The 20,413-nt window shown below is 33.0% G+C and overlaps 1 protein-coding gene across 4 annotated transcripts in view; it reads left to right on the top strand.

Moving 5' to 3' along the window:
- LOC119828893 overlaps positions 1-18,147 on the top strand; it is a 201,845-nt gene extending 183,698 nt beyond the window's left edge. For all 4 annotated transcript variants that reach the window (XM_038351198.1, XM_038351197.1, XM_038351195.1 and 1 more), the window contains 6 exons: positions 13,925-14,103; positions 14,408-14,559; positions 14,822-15,026; positions 15,732-15,893; positions 16,113-16,210; positions 16,357-18,147. In XM_038351198.1, coding sequence (XP_038207126.1) covers positions 13,925-14,103; positions 14,408-14,559; positions 14,822-15,026; positions 15,732-15,893; positions 16,113-16,210; positions 16,357-16,591 — 1,031 coding nt within the window. In that variant the 3' untranslated portion in view covers positions 16,592-18,147. The remainder of the gene's footprint in view (positions 1-13,924; positions 14,104-14,407; positions 14,560-14,821; positions 15,027-15,731; positions 15,894-16,112; positions 16,211-16,356) is intronic.
- The last annotated feature ends 2,266 nt before the right edge of the window (positions 18,148-20,413 follow it).

Below are 20,413 nucleotides of genomic sequence, written 5' to 3'. Positions count from 1 at the left end.
AATGGTTGGTGGTTGCTTTATTTTTAGTTAATTATTTGTGGTACTCAATGTTAGATGGACACAAATTGGTTTTTTATATTTTTTATTAATATTTGACTCAATTATGATTAGGCCTGCAGGGAAGGAAAGACAGTGGTCATTGAGTGTCCAATATAATACTCATATGAAAATATTATTGTAAGGGCGGTTTAACGAACACTTTTTTGTTTTATTTCAAGATACCGTAAGCGAGGTTTTTAAATAAGATAAATTGCAGTTAAGTGCTTTTAAAATGTTTAACCCTCTGGAGAATTACTTAAAAGCTTCTCAAGAGATAAGTACGGGCTTCACAAATAGTATTTCTAAATATGTCCCACAGATTATAAAGGGTCGACGGTATGAGACGGTGTTTTCTTATTTTAATATGAACATATACTATGTGCGTGTATGTTCATTGATCGAATCATACGAATCGTCGGATTCACGTCACCTGTTAGCGTGGTTTGTAAAGTTTTAAAGTATGTACAATATCTCATTATCCTTTTTAATTCCTTTATTATTAAACTCTTCGGTCTCTATTTAACTTTATACCAGCAATGTTCACATACAGAAGGTATTTTTCTCGTCACTTTATTTTTATATGTGTGTCATGGGTATGAATTTATTCTTTTAATTCCATTAACTCTTTCAAATTATAAAAAAATGTGTAAGAGGATTATTAGGTTAGTTTTATAATATATCCTTTGTCTAACATTTATCGCTATTATCGCACGAGGAATCGATACTTATAATCCATTCTATGAACGAAACAAGAATTCACATGCTTAAACACGCTCTATAAAGGATTATTTACCCAGCTAACATCATCACAGGAATTCTTGCTTTTCTCCATCTATAATATGTCTCTGCATTAAAAGGGGCATGTGAACCTAAATTTACATTCATAGACAAAAACTTTCAGATTTATAACATTCCTGGTCATTTCGCGCCCAAAGACATTGCAAAGAGTGCTTAACTAGGCTGGTAGCACCAAGCTACATCTGTTTAGGTATAAACTGGTGTAAAATATGTTAATTTGTAGGTTAATTCTTGGCTGAAAGATCTTTGATCAATAATTGATCATGTATATTTACGATGCATGTGTAAACAATCATAACAATTGACAATAATTCGTTTTTTCCACAAACATTAGCTCCTGTTTAGAGATGACATCATGTTCTTGTGCTAACTAGTAGAATAAACATTTGCTGTAACGATGCACTAATAAAATCTCATCAGTTTTATATCGGTTTGGGAGCGATAGTGTCGTAAAAATGGGTTCGTGTAAAATTGTTATCACTATCCGGGATTTCAGGAGGCGCGGTAGAAGATGTAAGTAACTATGCATATAGTGAACGTTTGAAATATTTGTTTTTTTTCGTGTATTTTGCAGTTTAGTGATCCAGGCTATATTTTATTTAATTGTTGTAGTAAATTTTATTCACGAGGCAATGGAATTGGCCTTTCTTAGATGCATCAATGGATAATAATTGTGGTTCTCCTTAGTTTCATGAATATATTTTAAAGTAAAAATTTAAAATATCATTTATTTCTTTATGTTCTTTTTTTAGGTTTTCTATAAACGATTTTTTTTAATACGTGTAGATAGAGAAAATTGAATGAATCTTATATATCCAATATATAAGATTACTGGCTTTAAAAATACGTAAATACCTACATGACATTCAGTTTAACGCGTTATTGTTTGCATGTTATTATTCTTTTCTATTTTTTGCATAGTTCAAATATATTCATGTACATTCAATATTGAACTTATAAAATGATGTCATTATTGCAAGGTTGAGCTCATGGACAATCAGAAAGTAAAATATGTAATTACTTAGATGAAATATTTTCCCTTTTGCGTTATCTTGTAGCAGGAAACAAATGAATTTCAATACTTAGTCATATTTTGGTCTTAAAATTATTTTATTTAGATAAATGTACGAGTCAGAAAGGATTGAATATGTTCGTGATTGTAAATATAATAAGTACAGGTACTATTGAAATGTTTCAATATTGTTGAGCATTACAAAATGTGTATCTACATAAATTAACATTTTGTTTCAAAACTATTGGACAGATTAAAATAAACTACGCTTAATTTCTATACAAATTAAACATTTGCATAATGACGGCCGACGACGTGCAGTGATTATTGTTTATCAATCAATAAAGCGATAAAATAGCTGTATTGTCTTGTCAAGGCGAGACGTTTCAATCGCCTTAAGCGCTTTACAACTCGTTCTCGAATAAATTTGAATTGTATTCTTTAGACTTTAGATCAGCTGTGAGCGCCGCGAGCGACGGACGCGTTTGTCGCGTAACGCGTTATCGCGAGTGACAGTTGTTTGTGCATTTCGTACGTTTATAATTTTACGTAAATATGCGGTATTCGTAGACAAGTTCAGAGAGAAACTGGATGCGCACGAGTGATTATTACTTTCGCTGGTCGGCGATTGCGTTTTGCAATTGTTAATATTAATTTCGTCGGTATAATGTTGCATTGATATTTTGTTTGTAAACGCGAAAGATATTGAGATGACCTTCGCCACTGCACGAGATAATTAGCATGCTTGTACGCGATTATTTCGATAGTAAATACTTATTATGCGAGGATTGATGTAGGTGTACTGATCGCTATATGTACTCGTGTATATTGTTCATTGTGTTTGCTTCTATAAATATTGTGACTGCGATTTTAAAATGCGTAAACGATCTTATGTAATGATTGTTCCAACGTATGTCGCGGGCACAAGAATATTGATAAAACGAATGTATTAAATACATATTAAATACAAATGTATAGATTATAAATCAGGCTGAACTAATAGAGGTGAGGGTCACTGTTTTGCAGCACAATAGGTGATTGTTAAAAACCAATTAAATACCGAGAGGGAACTTTAAAATCATTATTGAACAGCTACATTTAAATGAAAATCTTATTTTGAAAATAATTGGTTACTAGTTTGTGCGCTCTCAAATTGAAATATTCAAATAATTTAAATGTATTTCAACGGGCATAGACTACGAAATGTTTTTGTACGATTAGCTTTTACCTGCTTTTTCATGTATCCTTCACACAAGGCTACAAATCTAGTTTAACAACCATTATTAATATTGATAATATGTTCCTCGTTCGATTGTGTATTTGTAAATAACACACGTTAAGTCACGACGGGTAATAAAGCATTTAAATACCATGAAATAAGGTTGGTTTAAAATGATAACATTAAAATGAACGCAAACGCGGTTTCGCTATTAATGATACGAAATCATTTGTTGCGAGATTAAATTATTGGTCCAGTATAGTCGATTTCATAGTTTTATTAAATCCAGGTCGTAAAGAAAAAGTTGCGAAGCAAGTTTCTCTTTGTTAAACGACTTGTTTCTGCAATGACATCATCCTCTACCGGATTTTTTTTAATCCTTATTAATGCGAATGGTAAATTTTCCTCGTTTATTGCGTAATTTTATCGTTTGTTTTAATGAATGCTGAAACTGTTTCAGACTCTAATTATAAAATTAACATCAACAAATTTTTGTTTTGAGTTTTTATAACTATTGTTGTTTTTATTACTATTGATTATATAACTTTATATAAGTACAAATTTATGCACCAACAGACGCAAAGGGTAACATGTCTCAGGCATAATGTACTAGTGACATAAGCAAAGTATCCTTGAAAATTTGATGACTTCATGATGATTAAAAGTATTTAACTAACCTACTATAAAAGTAAATGATTCTTAAAAACTTGCGTTTCCTATACATAGCTATATTTTATTAATAATGCGTGCTATTAAATAACACCACAATTATCGACTGATATAATTATACATTTATATATATACTTGTTTGTAACGTAATACTGAGGTCATATCCAAGCATGTCTAACTAAAACCTACGCACCCTTTTATGGCAAGCCTCTCAAAACGATCGTTGTTTTTTCTAGGTCTTGGTCAAGTTTGGAACATTTATCGATAAGTCTATTGATATGAAATCGATTACACGTATTGTAATAAACGAGATTGTTTAGAATCTATAATGATAAGATACCTAGTGACGTCATTGTTGCTTAATTTTTGAAAGTAGCAGGTTGTCGAAATTGCGATTTTCAACAAATATTTTCAAGACATCCGTAAAATTAAGGAGATTCTTAATTTGAATGAATATTTTTAATTTATATCGATAGTCAACGACTCCGTGGGTTTTCAACTGATTAAATGAATTTCTATTATTTGAAAGCTGGCGCCTGTCGGTTGATCCCAATTTAATTTGGTGTAGTTCTGACAATTTGATGGCGGTTTCTAAAGGATAGGTATAAACCTCATCTCTTTATATATACTCATACATCGCATAAGCTCTGATATCTTGAATGTTAAAGGAGTTACTCTAAAATACACATTCCATTATTGTAATCGAAAAAGCTGCATGGTCAACATGATTGGCAATATAATATTATCTTCCTATGTTTATACGATATGGGAAGATAATAAGATAGTGGACGAAAACCATATAGGTACAATAAAGTATATCTCAGTCATATTTTATACCTAAAGACTGCGTATTTGAATGAGAAATAACAATAAAAGAATATACATAAACGCGCGTCCTACCATGGCCGAATTGCATTTCTGATCCATTTTAATTCTTTCATAACTCCCTTGTATAATGCATTGAATTGTTATAAAATAAATATTGTATTTGAGTGTTTGTTTAATAGTTTATGTGGAAAATACTCATTGCACACATTATTCTTGATAGGTTAATAAGCGTATCCTGATTGTTTCAGAGGGAGATTCTTAATTCATAGATTATTATTTTAATTCGATATCAAACGAGACAAAACAAAGTTTTAAAGCCAAGGGTATTTCAGATAGACGAATTGTATTGTAGCATTGTTACATTTGTATGTTATATGTAGAGAATAGAAAAATAGAAAAATAAATTTGTTTGAGAATTTTATTTGACTCAACAAATTGAACGAATTTCTTTTATGCATCACGAAGATCACGATATTCGTGTCATTGACATATTTTTATATCGTAACGATAATTGATGGTTCACGTTTGACGAAGAATTTTGAAAATATTAAGGTGTTTAAATATTATTACATAATACCATCGACTAAGTAGTTAGCTATTTTGTCTATGGTATTATGAACTTGACAGTCAAATAGAAAACAAACAGCACAGAGTATAAAACGAAAATAGTAACGTCAACAATGATAGAAAGTTTAATTATGTACATTAAATACTTAACACAAGGCAAGTAATCGAAGTAAAATATTTATATAGAATAAGTATTATGTAAGCTATCATATTAAAAGTGCAGACTATTTAAGTGTTAACAATTTAAAATACAATTTAATTCTAATTACTCCATGTAATTTAATTTTGTGATGAATATTATTAATTTAAGACTCGCAGAGCAAAGTCCCGTTCGAGTTGCATGACGGCTAAATGCTTTTCGAATCTTACACTGCCAAAAATATTTTGCGCGATATAAAAATCGCTACGAATGACTATAGCTTCTCTGTCTTTAGCAGTACAGCACATTTTCGTATGCATTGTAAATGTAAAATTTTAAATATCTGGTTTCGCCATAAAGAAAGTTTTTTATTATGTACACCGGTTCGCAGGAATACGTTTTTTACTCACGAAACGTTTAATGATTCAATTTTGTCGAGACATTTAGTGATAATAAATTCACCATTTATTAACAAATTAATGACAAGCTAAGCTAATGCAGGTAGTAGACCTCTTTTATAATACATATATTACCTCTTTTATAGTACATATATTGCTTATAGTGTTTAAGGATGGCGTATATAAACAATGTTGAAATGATTTTCAAAATCGACCCAGTAGTTCTTGAGCGCGCTGAAACAAACTCTTCGGCTTTATATTATTAAGTATATAGATACTTTCATATAATATGCGAATTGAATTAATAAACTTATTACTATAATATCATTGCAATAACTACGTCATTGCGTATGCGGTAATATTTTAATGCAGGTTAATTAAATATCATTTTAAAAGTCGATTAGATTTAAACTGCTTGTTTCTATTCAATATCTACAAAAAATACAGCATGATAATGGCACAAAATTGTTCAAAAATTTACACTAAATTGACTAACAAGAAAGATCAGTAAACTGCATACAAAGACGCGGTCATTGCCCCGTCACGACTATTTGAAAGCGAATTTCCATCGATGGCCACATATGGCATTATGTGCCGTAATTAGTCAAATCCGCTGTGATTTAGCTTAATATGTATATATCAGTGTATAATGTGTATCGGACGCATGTTAAAGAAAGTAACTGCGCAGGAGTCGGTGATATGTACTTTCATTGACAACTCATGTAGAAACTTTTGTATCCCAGGATAATTTAAGTGGTTTGTTTAGTAAATTGTATTTATTGATTTGATGTAATAAGGTAGGGAGTAAGGCTTGAATTCCCGGGTCCATGTGACGCCCTAGTGTGAGTCATTTTTTGAGATTGGACTGGTTTGACTCATGTGGTTGAATAAAGATTTGTTTACCTTTATATGCCTTTACAAAATTCGAAAGAAACTTTTTTGGCGCATGTCGATGTGATGTGGTTATAACTAAAATAAAATAATGTAGTTAAAAAAAAAAAGGTTGTTTGTTAATGGCTTTGAGATAATTACAAATAGTACTAATTCATTATGTATAAACCACATATGGGAATAATCGCCTTGGACCATAGAATAGTCAGCATTGTGAAATTCGTAATTAAAATGTCAACTTCAAACATATGCCAGTATTCAGGGCATCTAAGGTGCGTTTCCTTTATCTATATTATTGTAGTCTATGCTCGACGAAGTGACGTCAGTTAAGATTAATTGGTTTATTAATTGCATCTGTCAGGTAACGGTTACGGAGCAGCCGTTCTAGTTCATCCCGTTCACCGTTATCCAAGTTGTTTTTATTATTTTTAACATTCTACAATTTTATACTTCGTACCAAACATTCATATTAACATACAAACCGTGTTATGATTTAACCATTACGCCTACTGCTATTATCGTAATGATGTAATAATCTTGGTGATTAGATTAATTTTCTTTCATTTAAATTTAAATATTATGTGACATCGTAATTTAGGACACTACTTCAGCTAATTTCAGTTTATAATATGCAACACAGCAAATAATTTCTACGCTCGCTTAAGAGTCACAATAGACAGTTACATAATTAATTGAACTGCATTAAAAGCTCTTAATATGCATAATCAATCTTAGATAAGTGTCCATAAATGCCTGTCACTCCAGAGACTCAATTAAAATTATCGTAAAAGTGAAATTACATCTGATCGTGATGAAACACTCACATAACACTGTTCGAATCGTGAGCATCCAGTTCTAAGATTATAATCATTATTTTCAATTAGAGACTGCCTTCATTATTTAAATTGATAGTCATCTTTTCTCTGTCAATGTTATATTTAACTTCCGAGATGCACTTATTTCTGTTGCAGACGGCTAGACACGTTTCGTTTCTATTTAAGTTGTTGTAATCTATAAACTTGATTTTACGACATTTATCAATTGCGTGATCTGATCATAGTTACGCCATGATGTACCTATGTATTTTTAATGATAACTTACAAAATTACAAACAATTTTATTAATTAACTACGTACTAATAAACATTTAAATAATTATGTGGTTAATGTTATGTTATAAGAAATTAATCGCATGTGACATACTTATAGATTTGTACCGTGACGACGGCAACAAAAATTATTTGATAAAATTAAAAATTTGATTTGCAAACACTTTCCGCACTGCGTCTAAAGCACTTAGTATTCATATCCACTGTTAAAGTTCACATAGTGTTTTGTGATAGTGATGTTTGTTTTGTCTGGCTCAGTTGATAGAAGCGAAATACATTCAATGTGACAGAACGAAAGCAGACGTCCGCGAAGCGACACGGCTTTTCGCAGCTCTATTACAAGATAATACGCAATATGAAGGTAGCCTCTAATTCTGGAAAAAAATTGATACAGATATGAGTGGAACACGTGAATAAATAGAAGCGGATAATGATATAGATGTTTTGCTGAACTGAAGTGTAAAAGTGTTTAAACTTTAAAGTGAGTGGTGTCGGTCGTGATTCCAAAAATGAGTACAGCGTTACAAACGGTAACTCCAAATGCGAGCGGAAACGAGGTTGTTGGTAAGTTATAAATTATAAACAAATTCTATCAAAAAAGATTTAGCAAGTTTTCTGTCTCAATAGGTTGAGATTGTTATGATTATGAATTGATCCTACAAATAAATAAATAAATCAATTAATTAACTAAAAATTGTGTACATCCTATTATGAAAATGTTATCACTTTTATGACTGTTAAAACATACACAGTCTTTGAATAAACAAGCATGCAAATGATAAATCTGTTAACTATCGCAAAACAAACAGCTAAGTACAAGCTAAGCTAATCTTAGCACCGAGACTGGTTCACCCACGTGCGGTGGCCCACGCCTCTAGAAATATCACTATCTGAAGCCCTCTTAACATATTGCTTATAATTATATTTGCAGTTTTAAAGTTATGCTAAGTTCATGTTAAGTAGACGTTTCTAGTAATGGCCTTTTCATCGCAGGATGCAACCCAAATTCCTTTTGCATTGCAAGCAATATTGTAATTTCTGTTTGGACACGATTTGATGACGAAATATTAGTTGTAAAATCGTCGAAACCATTGTGTGTGATTTGTCTCCAATACGATATTGATTTAGACCACTTTTGCAATTTTCTCCATTCAAATAAGCTAAGTTTCGTATGACTAATGTATGAGTTCAGTTGTTTTAGTATCTTTGTTCTTTTATAAATCCGTTTTATTTAAACATCTGGCTCACCTTCTTTTGTTATTGATTTTGTTTCATATCAATCTTCTTATTGAAGGAGCGGATAAACTTTTGACGTTCAGAATGTTTCATCTCCATTGTAAATATATAACTGAGCAAAACTTGACAGAAGTTTATATTTGGCCCGCACAAATAGGTCGCTATAAGCAGACGAACTTTTTAACTGTTCCGATCATTATCTTTATGGTGCAACTGCAACTGTAGACTCTTGCGCAACGCTTGGCAAAAACGTTGATGTCATCAGGTGATCAGGCCAATTTCCATATGAAATAACGGGGCTTAAATAAGCTTCAGTAATTTACCGTTACACGATGATCTAACACCATAAAATATAATTTCTTGTTCGATTCTCAAATAGTGTATAAAAATATTTGTTGAACTTAAGAATTATACATTGCTATCTGCTGAATATCGAGATAAAAAATTGTTACCTACGTGTTACTCCAATTGTCCAGCTGTCTACGTACCAAATTTCATTGCAATCGGTTCAGTAGTTTTTGCGTGAAAGTGCAACAAACATACACACATCCTTACAAACTTTCGCATTTATAATATTAGTAGGATGGTAGCTTTCAATAATTTTACGCATTAAGGTATAATTAACAAATTTAATTTATGACATTAACATCTAAAGAAATAATAAGAAAAATTAAATTATAGAATTCCAAAAGGTCTTTCATTTAGCGAACAATAAGAAGTTATTAGTACTCTGTTTTCGTCAATTCAATAAAATTATTGCGTAACAGCAATATCTACATATTAAATAATAATCCTCGTCCCAACTTAGACAGATACTCCTTCCAAAGAACGTGTTTATGATAGCTGATTACCCTCGAAGCATTTTCAGGGTAACGGTCACTAACGCATTAAGGCCAACGGATGATTGATAGTTTAGTTTCCCATAGACCATTTGAATTTATTAAATTATCGCTTTAATTTAGACAAACTGGTTCTAATATAATTTTTAAATTGTGCTCTGCTATTTCTTTGATTAACTGACCGATTAAACCTTCACTTGCTTATTTTGAAATTTGTTCTATCGTCAAATGAATCTAATCATTCGATATCTGTGTTCTTCTCGGTGTTTTAATTAGTTGCGTAAAGCTAAATTGTGATAAGAGATGCATTTAATATCGATTGATTAAAAGCGTTATGCTCTGTGATATAATCAGTTATGTAAGTTATTATTGCAATCACGTGGCTAGTTCCTGTTTCGTTTTGGTAAGCTATGCGCCTTACTGTTTCTTCATAGTTGCATTCATTGATATCAAAAAGGAGCTATATGAATAGTAATTAAAGAATATTGACCTTTGTCAACTGTAAATTGTTGATTTCGTCTTTTCTGACATGTCATAATTTTTTTCCAAACTTTAGTGCAAATCTTTTTGTTTTCACATTTAACATTCATTTATTAATATCAATACTATCTTTATATAAAATATTTAGCCTTTAAACGAGGTCACCTTCGTTTCGTTGCAGTTTGTCAACCTGTGTCGCATCATGTATAGCAAATATTACGATAAAGTATAACAAATCGTAGGACACGATGCCAAAGTCATATTTTCGCTTAACAAATTCAGCGCTACTTGCAGTTCCATTGTAGTTTTCCGTCTATCACAATCTATTTGTAACCGAGCGTAGCAGTTTCAAGGCAATTGGCACCTAGCTCGCATGCAGTAAGCGTTCGAGTCACCAACTATAAAATAGCAAAATTTTCGTCGCGATCCACAATTGGCGTGCTAAATTAAAATGAGCCTTGCACGCTCGTAACAAGACTGGTTATGGAGGTTAATTCGGTTAGTGCAGTTTTAACCTTGCCGCCTCATCGACTCCCGCTCATGATCGAGTTGACAGTGTCATAATGGATCGGAATCACTTCCCGCCTTATCCAGGTACTGTTTTTGTGCCGTGCGAACATGATATATATCTATAAAATTGTTCGTGTACCCGAAGCTGTGAGTATCTTTTAAATCGGATAAAAGTCTCATATCATTTCGTTTTTAACATTTGTCACTTTAATATACGTTTCTACACATTAAATATTCACCATTACGACACACCTTTTAAACATAAGTATCACGTTTTCCTATAAAATTTCTTTGCTTTCACTCCTTACCGTTGAGGATGTGTCGTAATCAAATGGAAAATACTTTACGTATTCACACCTCATAGATTGTTTATTTACAAACAAAATTGTAAACTTTGAGGTATTCTAGAAATAATAAATAGTTAACAAGGAGTATTAATGTATAAAACCTAAATTGCTAATTTCGAGAAGTTTCGCACAATGACGTCACTCAATTATAAATGATTTATGGTACTTAAGTCATAAATGTTCATTGTTAAGTTACATAATGTCATTAGAATATCAGATATGGTAGTGAGTTAATTATGTAATCAGGGCATAATTAGCATCGATGTAACTAGTTTCACTCTTTTAATATGGCGTTGAAATGTATGTAAAGTCTCCTTTGAAAGTTAAATTTTATCCTATTAAACTGCTGAATACGGTTGAATTAACATAATACGTATGTATGAATTTGGACATCTGTACTGGCTATTAGAGAGGCCTCGATACGATAAACATACGGAAAACAACACTCGACAAAATGATACGACGAAAGACAAATTTGCTTCCTGCGTAACGCAAATTGCTTCAACATCGAAACCGGTAAATTTTATTGGTGCTCGAAATAATTTTGCGAAGAGAAACAACCGTGCAGTTGTTATTCAGTTTGTTAATTTCAATTAGTGTTAACGAACCCGTATCTCCTTGCCCATGTGACTTTTTCGGTTGATCAATTACCTGCATACGTGGCGTGGCGTAATTTCACGTGTCTCGCTGTGCATTTGTACAACTAGCAATTTTGTAAAAGTTATTTTATACGGCTTTCTCTTTATTGAGAAGTTGTGTAGTTTGTTATTTATTGCACCTTATGATCTTGGTAATTGACCAAAATGATCATTTTTCCGTTGAGAAAGCTTACGGAATTACGTCATTTAAACTTAGATATAATTTTGAATTATGGTCTTACATAATAAAATTACGTTCATATAGTAAACATAAATACGTACGTCAGTTGAAGATATAGATAAGTTAATTGCATTTGCTGCGGGAGTTCAATACCATTTAAATACTCGACATTTTGGCCTATTATAATCTATGAAATTCCAATTTCTCTCAAATGCCGAGCGGAATAGAACGGATGATTCCATAAATCCTCCGGATTATTATAGAGACAAGTTCATGGAGCCAGTGACATTAACAGCTCTATTTTAAACACGGTGCTCTGAATATACGTGTTTTGCTATATATTCTGATTTACGGGCAGTTACAACATCCTCAACTTTACGCGTCTCGGTTTTGTTTTCTGAAAACACAATTTATTACCCTACCGCTTTATGGGTGTATTCTTTCCTGAAATGTCTATTTAACTGTTTTTTAACTTGAGTGATTGTTGTTACATTTCATGGACACTTGTTATTTCGGACCGATAAAGTTTTACTTCTAGACAATAACTCATGTTGTTCGTTTAAATTTGTTATTCTCAAAACGGCTTTCTTCCAATCTTTCGCATTAGATGTAAGTGAAAAGAAAAGCTTGCAAGCTTTACATCACGTAGTTGATACGACGGTTTTTATTCTGCATCTGGCACTACTGTATACGTAGGTACATGGGTCGACTGCGTTACATTCCACGAATGGTGTCAGTGGGTTAATATCAATGCAACTGCTGGTATCCTGCCAGTGTAATTTGGCGCAATCTATGATACATATAACAATACTATAAAATGAGCACGGTTGATCTGACAAGCCTTATAATTTCATAATAATAAAGGATTGTTTTAACGTTGGTTAAATATAAGATTTTATAATTTTTAAGATTATTTCAAACTCTGCTCCATGAAGATTTGAATTAGTTTTTTTTAGCTCGTGCTTAGTAGTTTTCTATTGATTATTTTCTTAATTGCTATCTAGGACGAATGGACTTTGGTCAGGCCAAGACAAACCCTATCAACATATTCTATAGCCAGAAAAATCTTGTATCTACAATAGTAATAAATTGGTATTCGAATACGATTGTTAGGCAAATATCGTCCTCCTTTCATCTAGCTCCTTCGCCATATGCGGATATATGCTACAAAGACTGTGTGTTATGTTAATGCGTTTGCGCAGTCTATTTCTGTCCAGCCTTTGAACGTTGCCTTGAATGTACCCAGTACTTATTTGTAGCTGAATAGAATATGGTATTCATACGTTGTGATGATGCTCTGAATGATACATGAAAACTTTTATGAATTGATCAATAAGATGCCAATGAAAGTATTATCCCTACTATCCCTACTAATATTATAAATGTGAAAGTAACTATGTCAGTATGTCTGTGTTAGGTAAGTTGTCTTGTATCCTGGAAAAGTCACGGGAACTATGCGAGTTTTCTTTTGACTACGTGGGCGACTCCCCGAAGGGACAGCGAGTACTTAATATGTCTATTTTATAGGCTTAATTGAATTTAAAGTAAACAGTACCTAATTTATTTCATAATCCCATTTTTTGCTTAATCCCGTTAACACACACAAATGTGATATTTCGAATTGAGTAATTTGAAGACAATAATAATGCTGTGTTTTTTCATCTATTGACGAGTTTGACCTAAAACCTATGCCACCGTCGGTTTATCAACTTGCTAAAAATTTGCATTGTTATCGCTTTCTGAATAAATTGAATTCAATTTACTTAAATTTTATAATGTTTTATTGAAGAGTGGATTATATTACTTTGTATTATTTATTAGATGGTATTCTGCTGCGTACTCGGGACTTTCCATAGGGTCGGCGATTGTAAACTTTTTAAAAATCCATAAAGCACTTTATTGCGTGATATAAAATAGATAAGATGTACATATAAGTTGTCTCTGAAATTTATCTCTTCTAACATAATAGTAATATTTCTATAATTTCACATTTAGTCTAATATTATAATGCTATGTCCACACTAGCGGTGTCAGCGAGATGGTCAGCCCTCCGCGCGGCGGCGACGCGTCGCGGCGGCGCGCGCCGCCTGCGCCGCGAGATCGCATCACTGCGGGAGACGCTGGATGAGCTCTGTGAGCACGGCGACAGTGCGCCGCAGCCGCACACTAGAGCCCAGTTACACAGGAGGATCGAGGAATTGAAGGTGTTGTGTTGGTTTTTCTTGCTAACTTGTGCTAGGAGAAAACGTCACAAGATGTATGCGTACTAATATGTTTGAAAGAATACTTTCACGTATCATATTATTTGATGTTGAATATATAGTCTTATGGATTCAAATGATTTTCCAATCATAATTTACTCTTTGTTATATTTTGCTAGAATAATAAGTAATTTATCAATCACAAAATATTTTATTAATACTTTAATTTATACAGTAAATACAGTTATTTATATTTTATTTTAAATTTTGATGTCACTATCATCAATCGTGTTATTTTTGTTCACAGGACCGTCTGTCACGTTTGTTAGAATGCAAAGTTTCCATGCTGAAACTCACGGTCTCCGTTCGTCGTGCCCTCGGCGAAATGGAGACAGATGAAAGCGGCCTGACTGCGGATCTGACGGCTCTTCTGGCCGCTTGGGACGACGCACATCAACGGTTCGTATAGAACACTGTTTTTATTGCCCAAACGTGTGAATTAGAAATTCTAGAGAGTTCTGCAACTATGATATATGACAATGGACTCGCGATTAATTCGCACAGAACTCTAATGTTTCGTGACTAATAAATCTGAGGATAATAATTACCATTTAATTATCTCAGAACTAATTATGCTCTATATTTTTTTTATGTTTTCTGTATATCAGATATGAAAACAAGTGTGTATTAACCTTATGTTTATTCTTTTATTTTTTTGCAGCACATCAAATGAGCTTCTCTCGCTTGAAAAGGCAGTGAGTGCCTGGACGGAATGGGAGAATGCACTGCGTGAACTTCAAGGTGCTTTACGTGGTGATATAGCTACGCTGAAGGCGTTGCACGAAAAAGGCTCCAAGATAGATGACCAAAGCGAAGTTGCTGTCCAGATACGACAGCTGGCTGCTTCTTTGGTTGATAAAAAAAAGGTGTGTGTTTTAAATCTTATTGATTTTTGTTTATCTTGTATTATGATATCTTGTAGGTTGGTGTTTTGTATTATGAGATTATATTGATGTTTTAGATGTGCAGCAACAATTACATAGTGCAATTATTTACATATACAAAAACAACTTTGTTCTAAACAAAAAAGATAATTAAATCAAAAATAAGATGCCATTTGGTGAGAGATACAAATGTGCAAGTGCAGTATTTTTTCATGGAACATTCAAGATTCTATATAATTATCATATTTAACACCCCTTATCTTAAGTGCCTATTAAAACGATAATAATTAATGAAAGTACGTATTTAATCTTGAGAGCTCATCTTAAGGTTACCAAGGTGTACACTACACAATAAGTGCATACATATTTATAATAATTACTAGCTTTCGCCTGCGACTTTGTCCGCGTGGAATAGTTACTTTGGGCTAACGCTAACTCGCAGCGCTCGCAGCGGAAGTTCTAAATAGAAAAAAAAACCCCTGAATTTGAAACATTCTTCATTTGTCCTCCTGTCCCATTGGTCTATGCGTGATGAAATATTTCCTTAGCCTTTCTCAATAAACGGGTTATCTTACACTGAAATAATTCTTCAAATCGGACCAGTAGTTTTTGAGATTAGGGCGTTCAACTAAACAAACAAACTCTTCAGCAGTATGGTATTAATAAAGACGATGAATGTTTTTCCAGGGCGGCTCGACGTGCGACTCGCTGTCCGACTCCGGCATATCGGACGGGGACAGCGAGAACGCGGGCGGGCGCGCGCGGCGCCTCAGCGCGCTGCGCGAGCTCGCCCAGCGCCTGCAGGCCGCGCTCGCGCCCAACTCGCCCGCGCACAGGGCCATCGCGAAGGTGTGTGCATATGCTTATCGGTTCGGGAGTGGGACATCTATTGTTTGACGCTCTTGGCTTAACTTTCGTGGTAGTTGATGGATATTAACTACGCATTAGCTACTCAATAAATTTAAACACAAATGTTTATTTAATTTATCAAAATTAAACAAAAAAAAAAACACTTTTTTTAAAGTAATCTTACAACTTACTTTAATCTCATTTTTATTTATGTAACAGCGTATGGAGCAAACAGAGAATGAAGTTAAGATATTGCAAGAGTCGTGCCGTGCTCTTGTGGAGCAAAGCATTCCCGATCTTAAAATGGAAGATGATACGTATGTTGCTTTCACTCATATCATATATTAAATAATAATCCAATTTTTACATACCATATAAAGCGATTCTTAAACATTTAAATAATATATCAACACTCTTTTATACAAAGAATACGTATATTAAAAAAAATATCATGTTTTATCAGGGAGCACGCAATTGTAGCAACAAGCAAAACCGGTTCAGGGGACCCGGACTATAACCCGCGCAGTGGCTGGGTGTGGCGCGTTCTCCGCTCATCGATCCCCATACAACTCTGTCTCGTGGCGTTGCTCTTGGCCGCATGGCTCGTGGAGCGGCCGAAATGTTGCGACGCACTGAACTCGCTCGCGCAAACATTAACTCCACAACTACGTTACGTCAGGGGACCGCCGCCGGTCTGAACGCTCCTTTATACTTGAAGGTTTGACAGCTGTCACTCTGACGTGTGATGCGTGACGTCAACAGCGGCACAATGGCGCCCGTTGAGAATGAGTGGCGCGAATTAGTTGTCATTCACCGGAAATTTTAGTTCGGATTGAGGAACGTAGTTTTCAATTTAGATTCTATTTTCGAACTGTTTTGTTCTGTACACATTGGTGTGTAATAAAAATTTGTTATCTGTAGACGATGTTGTTTGCAGTCATTTAATAATTGAAAATTCTATGATGAAGACTGCGTAGTTGAAACTACAGCTTATTTTATAATCTAGGACGAAATGGAGGATACTGAGAGCGTTTAAGAAGCTCACAAGACATTTTTAATATAAATATACAAACTTCAAACCATATAATTGGTTGAAAAGGTTGTGATATGGAACATCCAACTAGTGTTGTGTTATTTTAATTTTTTATGTCTGTGTGAATGTTGGATTTGGTAGCAGTTGCATGTTTAATCAATAATAATCAATTTGCCAAATTCCAAGAATAGATGCGAGAGTCTGATGAGGTATAAATGCTATGCTAAGTGACTAACAAAGAAGTACATTAAGTATTCTTTTATTTATATTGACGTGTGAACGCAGCCTTAACTATTTTTTTTTACTACCGTCATGGTTTGCGTGGAAACGAAATAAAATATTGCTCACAGCAAAAAAAAATGTCAAATAAACAAAAGTGTTCCAAAAAATAATATCATCTGTATCAGATGAAGTTCAAACTAGGTACTTTAGTAATAATTTACTAACAAGTTTGTATGTAAGCCTATTGTAGTACAATTACTTAAATTTTGTCGTGTGTGGAATGCGCTATGTGTGTATTTTGTGACGTACCTTAAACGATGCTATTTGTTAACTTGCACTTAAGTAGATTTTGTTCTGGAATTATTATTACTATATATTTTATATATTTTATCTGTTCGGCGGAAATAACTGTCAGCAACTAGAAAAGGTGTCTACATAATCTTCCCAGCCTTACGTTTTATAATACTGCACGTTTAGTTGTCTATGTGTTATTACAATACTAAATGAAAGGCATCATATCAAATCCGGTATATTTCATCGAAATGTCACCGAACAGATGATTTATATAGAATGTATTACATAATGTAGTACAGTGGCCTTAATAAAAATTAACTAAGAAGACTGAATAAATAAATATCAATTTAGTAGCTAAACTTAAATGTCTATACATATTTTTTTATTATCTGTTGTAATGTCACATGTAAATGGTATTTCATCTGACATTTAGTATGCGATTTTACTATCTATTCGGTTAAAGATACTTGCAGCATTAGAGAATCAATTAAATTGTTAGCAAGCTAATAAAGTTCAGATAATGTGGATCAACTGGCTTTAATAGTCTACTAACTTTTAATGGAATTTCATATACATTTTTGATACCATAATACAACTGCTAGACTGTTATACTGTTCTGTCTTATAGTATCGCAAACTACAGGTCAGATGACAAATCACTCTTACTATATTTTTTCCAATAATTTCATCCGTGTTATTGATTTTATAAAACAAACAATGATTTATTCTTATCTTATATTTTTTTTATAATGATTTGATTGATTTAATATTTATTGTATTTAATGTTGGGTGTAACAAAATTTATGATTTGTTGATTTCTATATTATGTATAAAAATATCATCATTTTTATGAATTATCTTAACCGTTTTGCCGACAGCCCATAGATATTAAATGTTTCAATAATATGATGACATATTCATTCATATTTATTTCTTATGCTAAAATTAAGTCTAAATATATTAAATATGTATGTATGTACTTCCAAAGTACCCTAATAACATGTTCATGTACCTATTATTAAAAGTTGAAAATGATAGCAATGAATTAAATTTATTATTATATAATAGAATATAAAATAATATACTTATCATATCAGATTGATGATTTTAAAATGAATATTTATTATGTACCATAGTCGTGATTGATACTTAGTACAGTTTTAGTAGAAAATTAATATTCAATTATGTGCTTCAATTATTATTGTCTCAGTATTTTAAAAGTCGTCTCGACATACAGTTTAATAATATCACTTAACCTCTAAAAACGTAACTTTTACCAAACTAATTAAATAGATATATAATTCTACAAAATTACAACATTATATAAAGTCCATGATATATTAGCCTATTGTAAGTCATGTTTGACGTTTGAGTGTGTAGCGCATTCTAGTTGTGAATGAATAAATTAGTAATAAGAATATCTCTGTAGTGATACAAAAGTTCAATTTGTACTAACATTGTAAGAGTACGTTTTATTTATGAATTATGAAAGACAATCATAACCGCCAGTATATCTAAAGATAATAGATCAACTAATCACTACAGAGAAAGTTAATTATTATTAATTACATGTAATTCACTTAGGCGGTAATGCCGACATAGTGTGTCATATTTCTATAAGCTTTTGTATTTTATTTTTGACTAAGCTTAGGGTTTATGAACATGCTATAATGTGCATTTAATTTTTTTAGCAATGGAATGGAGACATCTTTGGGTGTTTGGATAACATCATGTTGGCTTTTTGAAATGATTAATAAACATTGGTTTTCATTTTTACTATTGCCTTTTATTTGAAACGCTCAGCCCCATTTTTGTATTGATATTCCAGAACGACATTAGACCTGAGTTCTGATATACATTTCAGAATTTTTCTTGATTGACAAACAGACACACAGATGGACAACAAAGTGATCCTACAAGGGCGGAACCCTTACAGGATCACTTTGTTGTCCTTTTTCTTCCTTTTATGGTACGGAACCCTAATAATAACACTCAATGAAGCCAAATATCCAATGTGGAGAGCTATCGGATAATCAATTATACGCCATCAAACAGTAGGTATAGGTATCAATATTTGAAATCAAATTTTTACTGAGATTTTTTTTATGTCATAGCGGGCAACTGAGCTGGTGGTTCGCCTGATGGTAAGCGATCACCACCGCCCATGAACATTCGCAAAGGTAGGGCCTCTGCGAATGCGCTGCCCGCTTTTTTGTGGTAAGTGAAAAGGAATGGATTAACGACTGGAAAGAAGGAATGGACTGGGACGGGTGAGGAAAAGGAAACGGGCCTCCGGCTCCCCCACCCACCGTACGAAACACAGTGGCAAGCCACTATTTCACGCCGGTTTTCTGTGGGGATGTGGTACTTCCCCGGTGCGAGCTGGCCCAATTCGTGCCATGATAAAGAAGATAAAGAAGATTAAGAGATAAAGAAGAAAAGTGTTATAATTTTTTATTTAATCTTGGCAATTACTGGATTGTTTGATATAGTTAAATTTCAGCACTAAATAATAAATGTCACTAAATAGACCTAGCGATACAGAATACAAAAATTCTAAAGCACATTAATTTCTTAAAAAGCGCTACCCAGTGCGTGCAAGTGCGTGTCCACTTTGCTTATCATAAAAGTGCAACTCGGTATTTTGAGAAGTTAAAAGTAGGCTAGAAAGGGCTTAATGTAATGTTTTTTTGCTGGAATCGTAAATAAATATCTGTAATTAATAAATAATCTGGTAACATCATTATTGTATGACTCGAGCACTTTGATTAGTTAATTATAACTTCAGTGGCCAATTACATGCTCGGTTCATAAACATTTAGAGGAAATTTAATAATATACGAAATAGTGCTCGATTGACGTTTTGGGACTAAAGAGTTAAAAACGGGTTGAATCCAGTGTTACCAACCTGAAGTGGACCGACTATCGTACCCAGGGGCGTAAAATTATCGTACATTGGAACGAAATTATCG

Source organism: Zerene cesonia, chromosome 9 (genome assembly GCF_012273895.1).
Source record: "Zerene cesonia ecotype Mississippi chromosome 9, Zerene_cesonia_1.1, whole genome shotgun sequence".
In the NCBI taxonomy this organism is placed as follows: Eukaryota; Metazoa; Arthropoda; class Insecta; order Lepidoptera; family Pieridae; genus Zerene; species Zerene cesonia.
The sequence above is the reverse complement of the archived record's forward strand: the minus strand, read 5'-3'. Positions and strand labels throughout refer to the sequence as shown.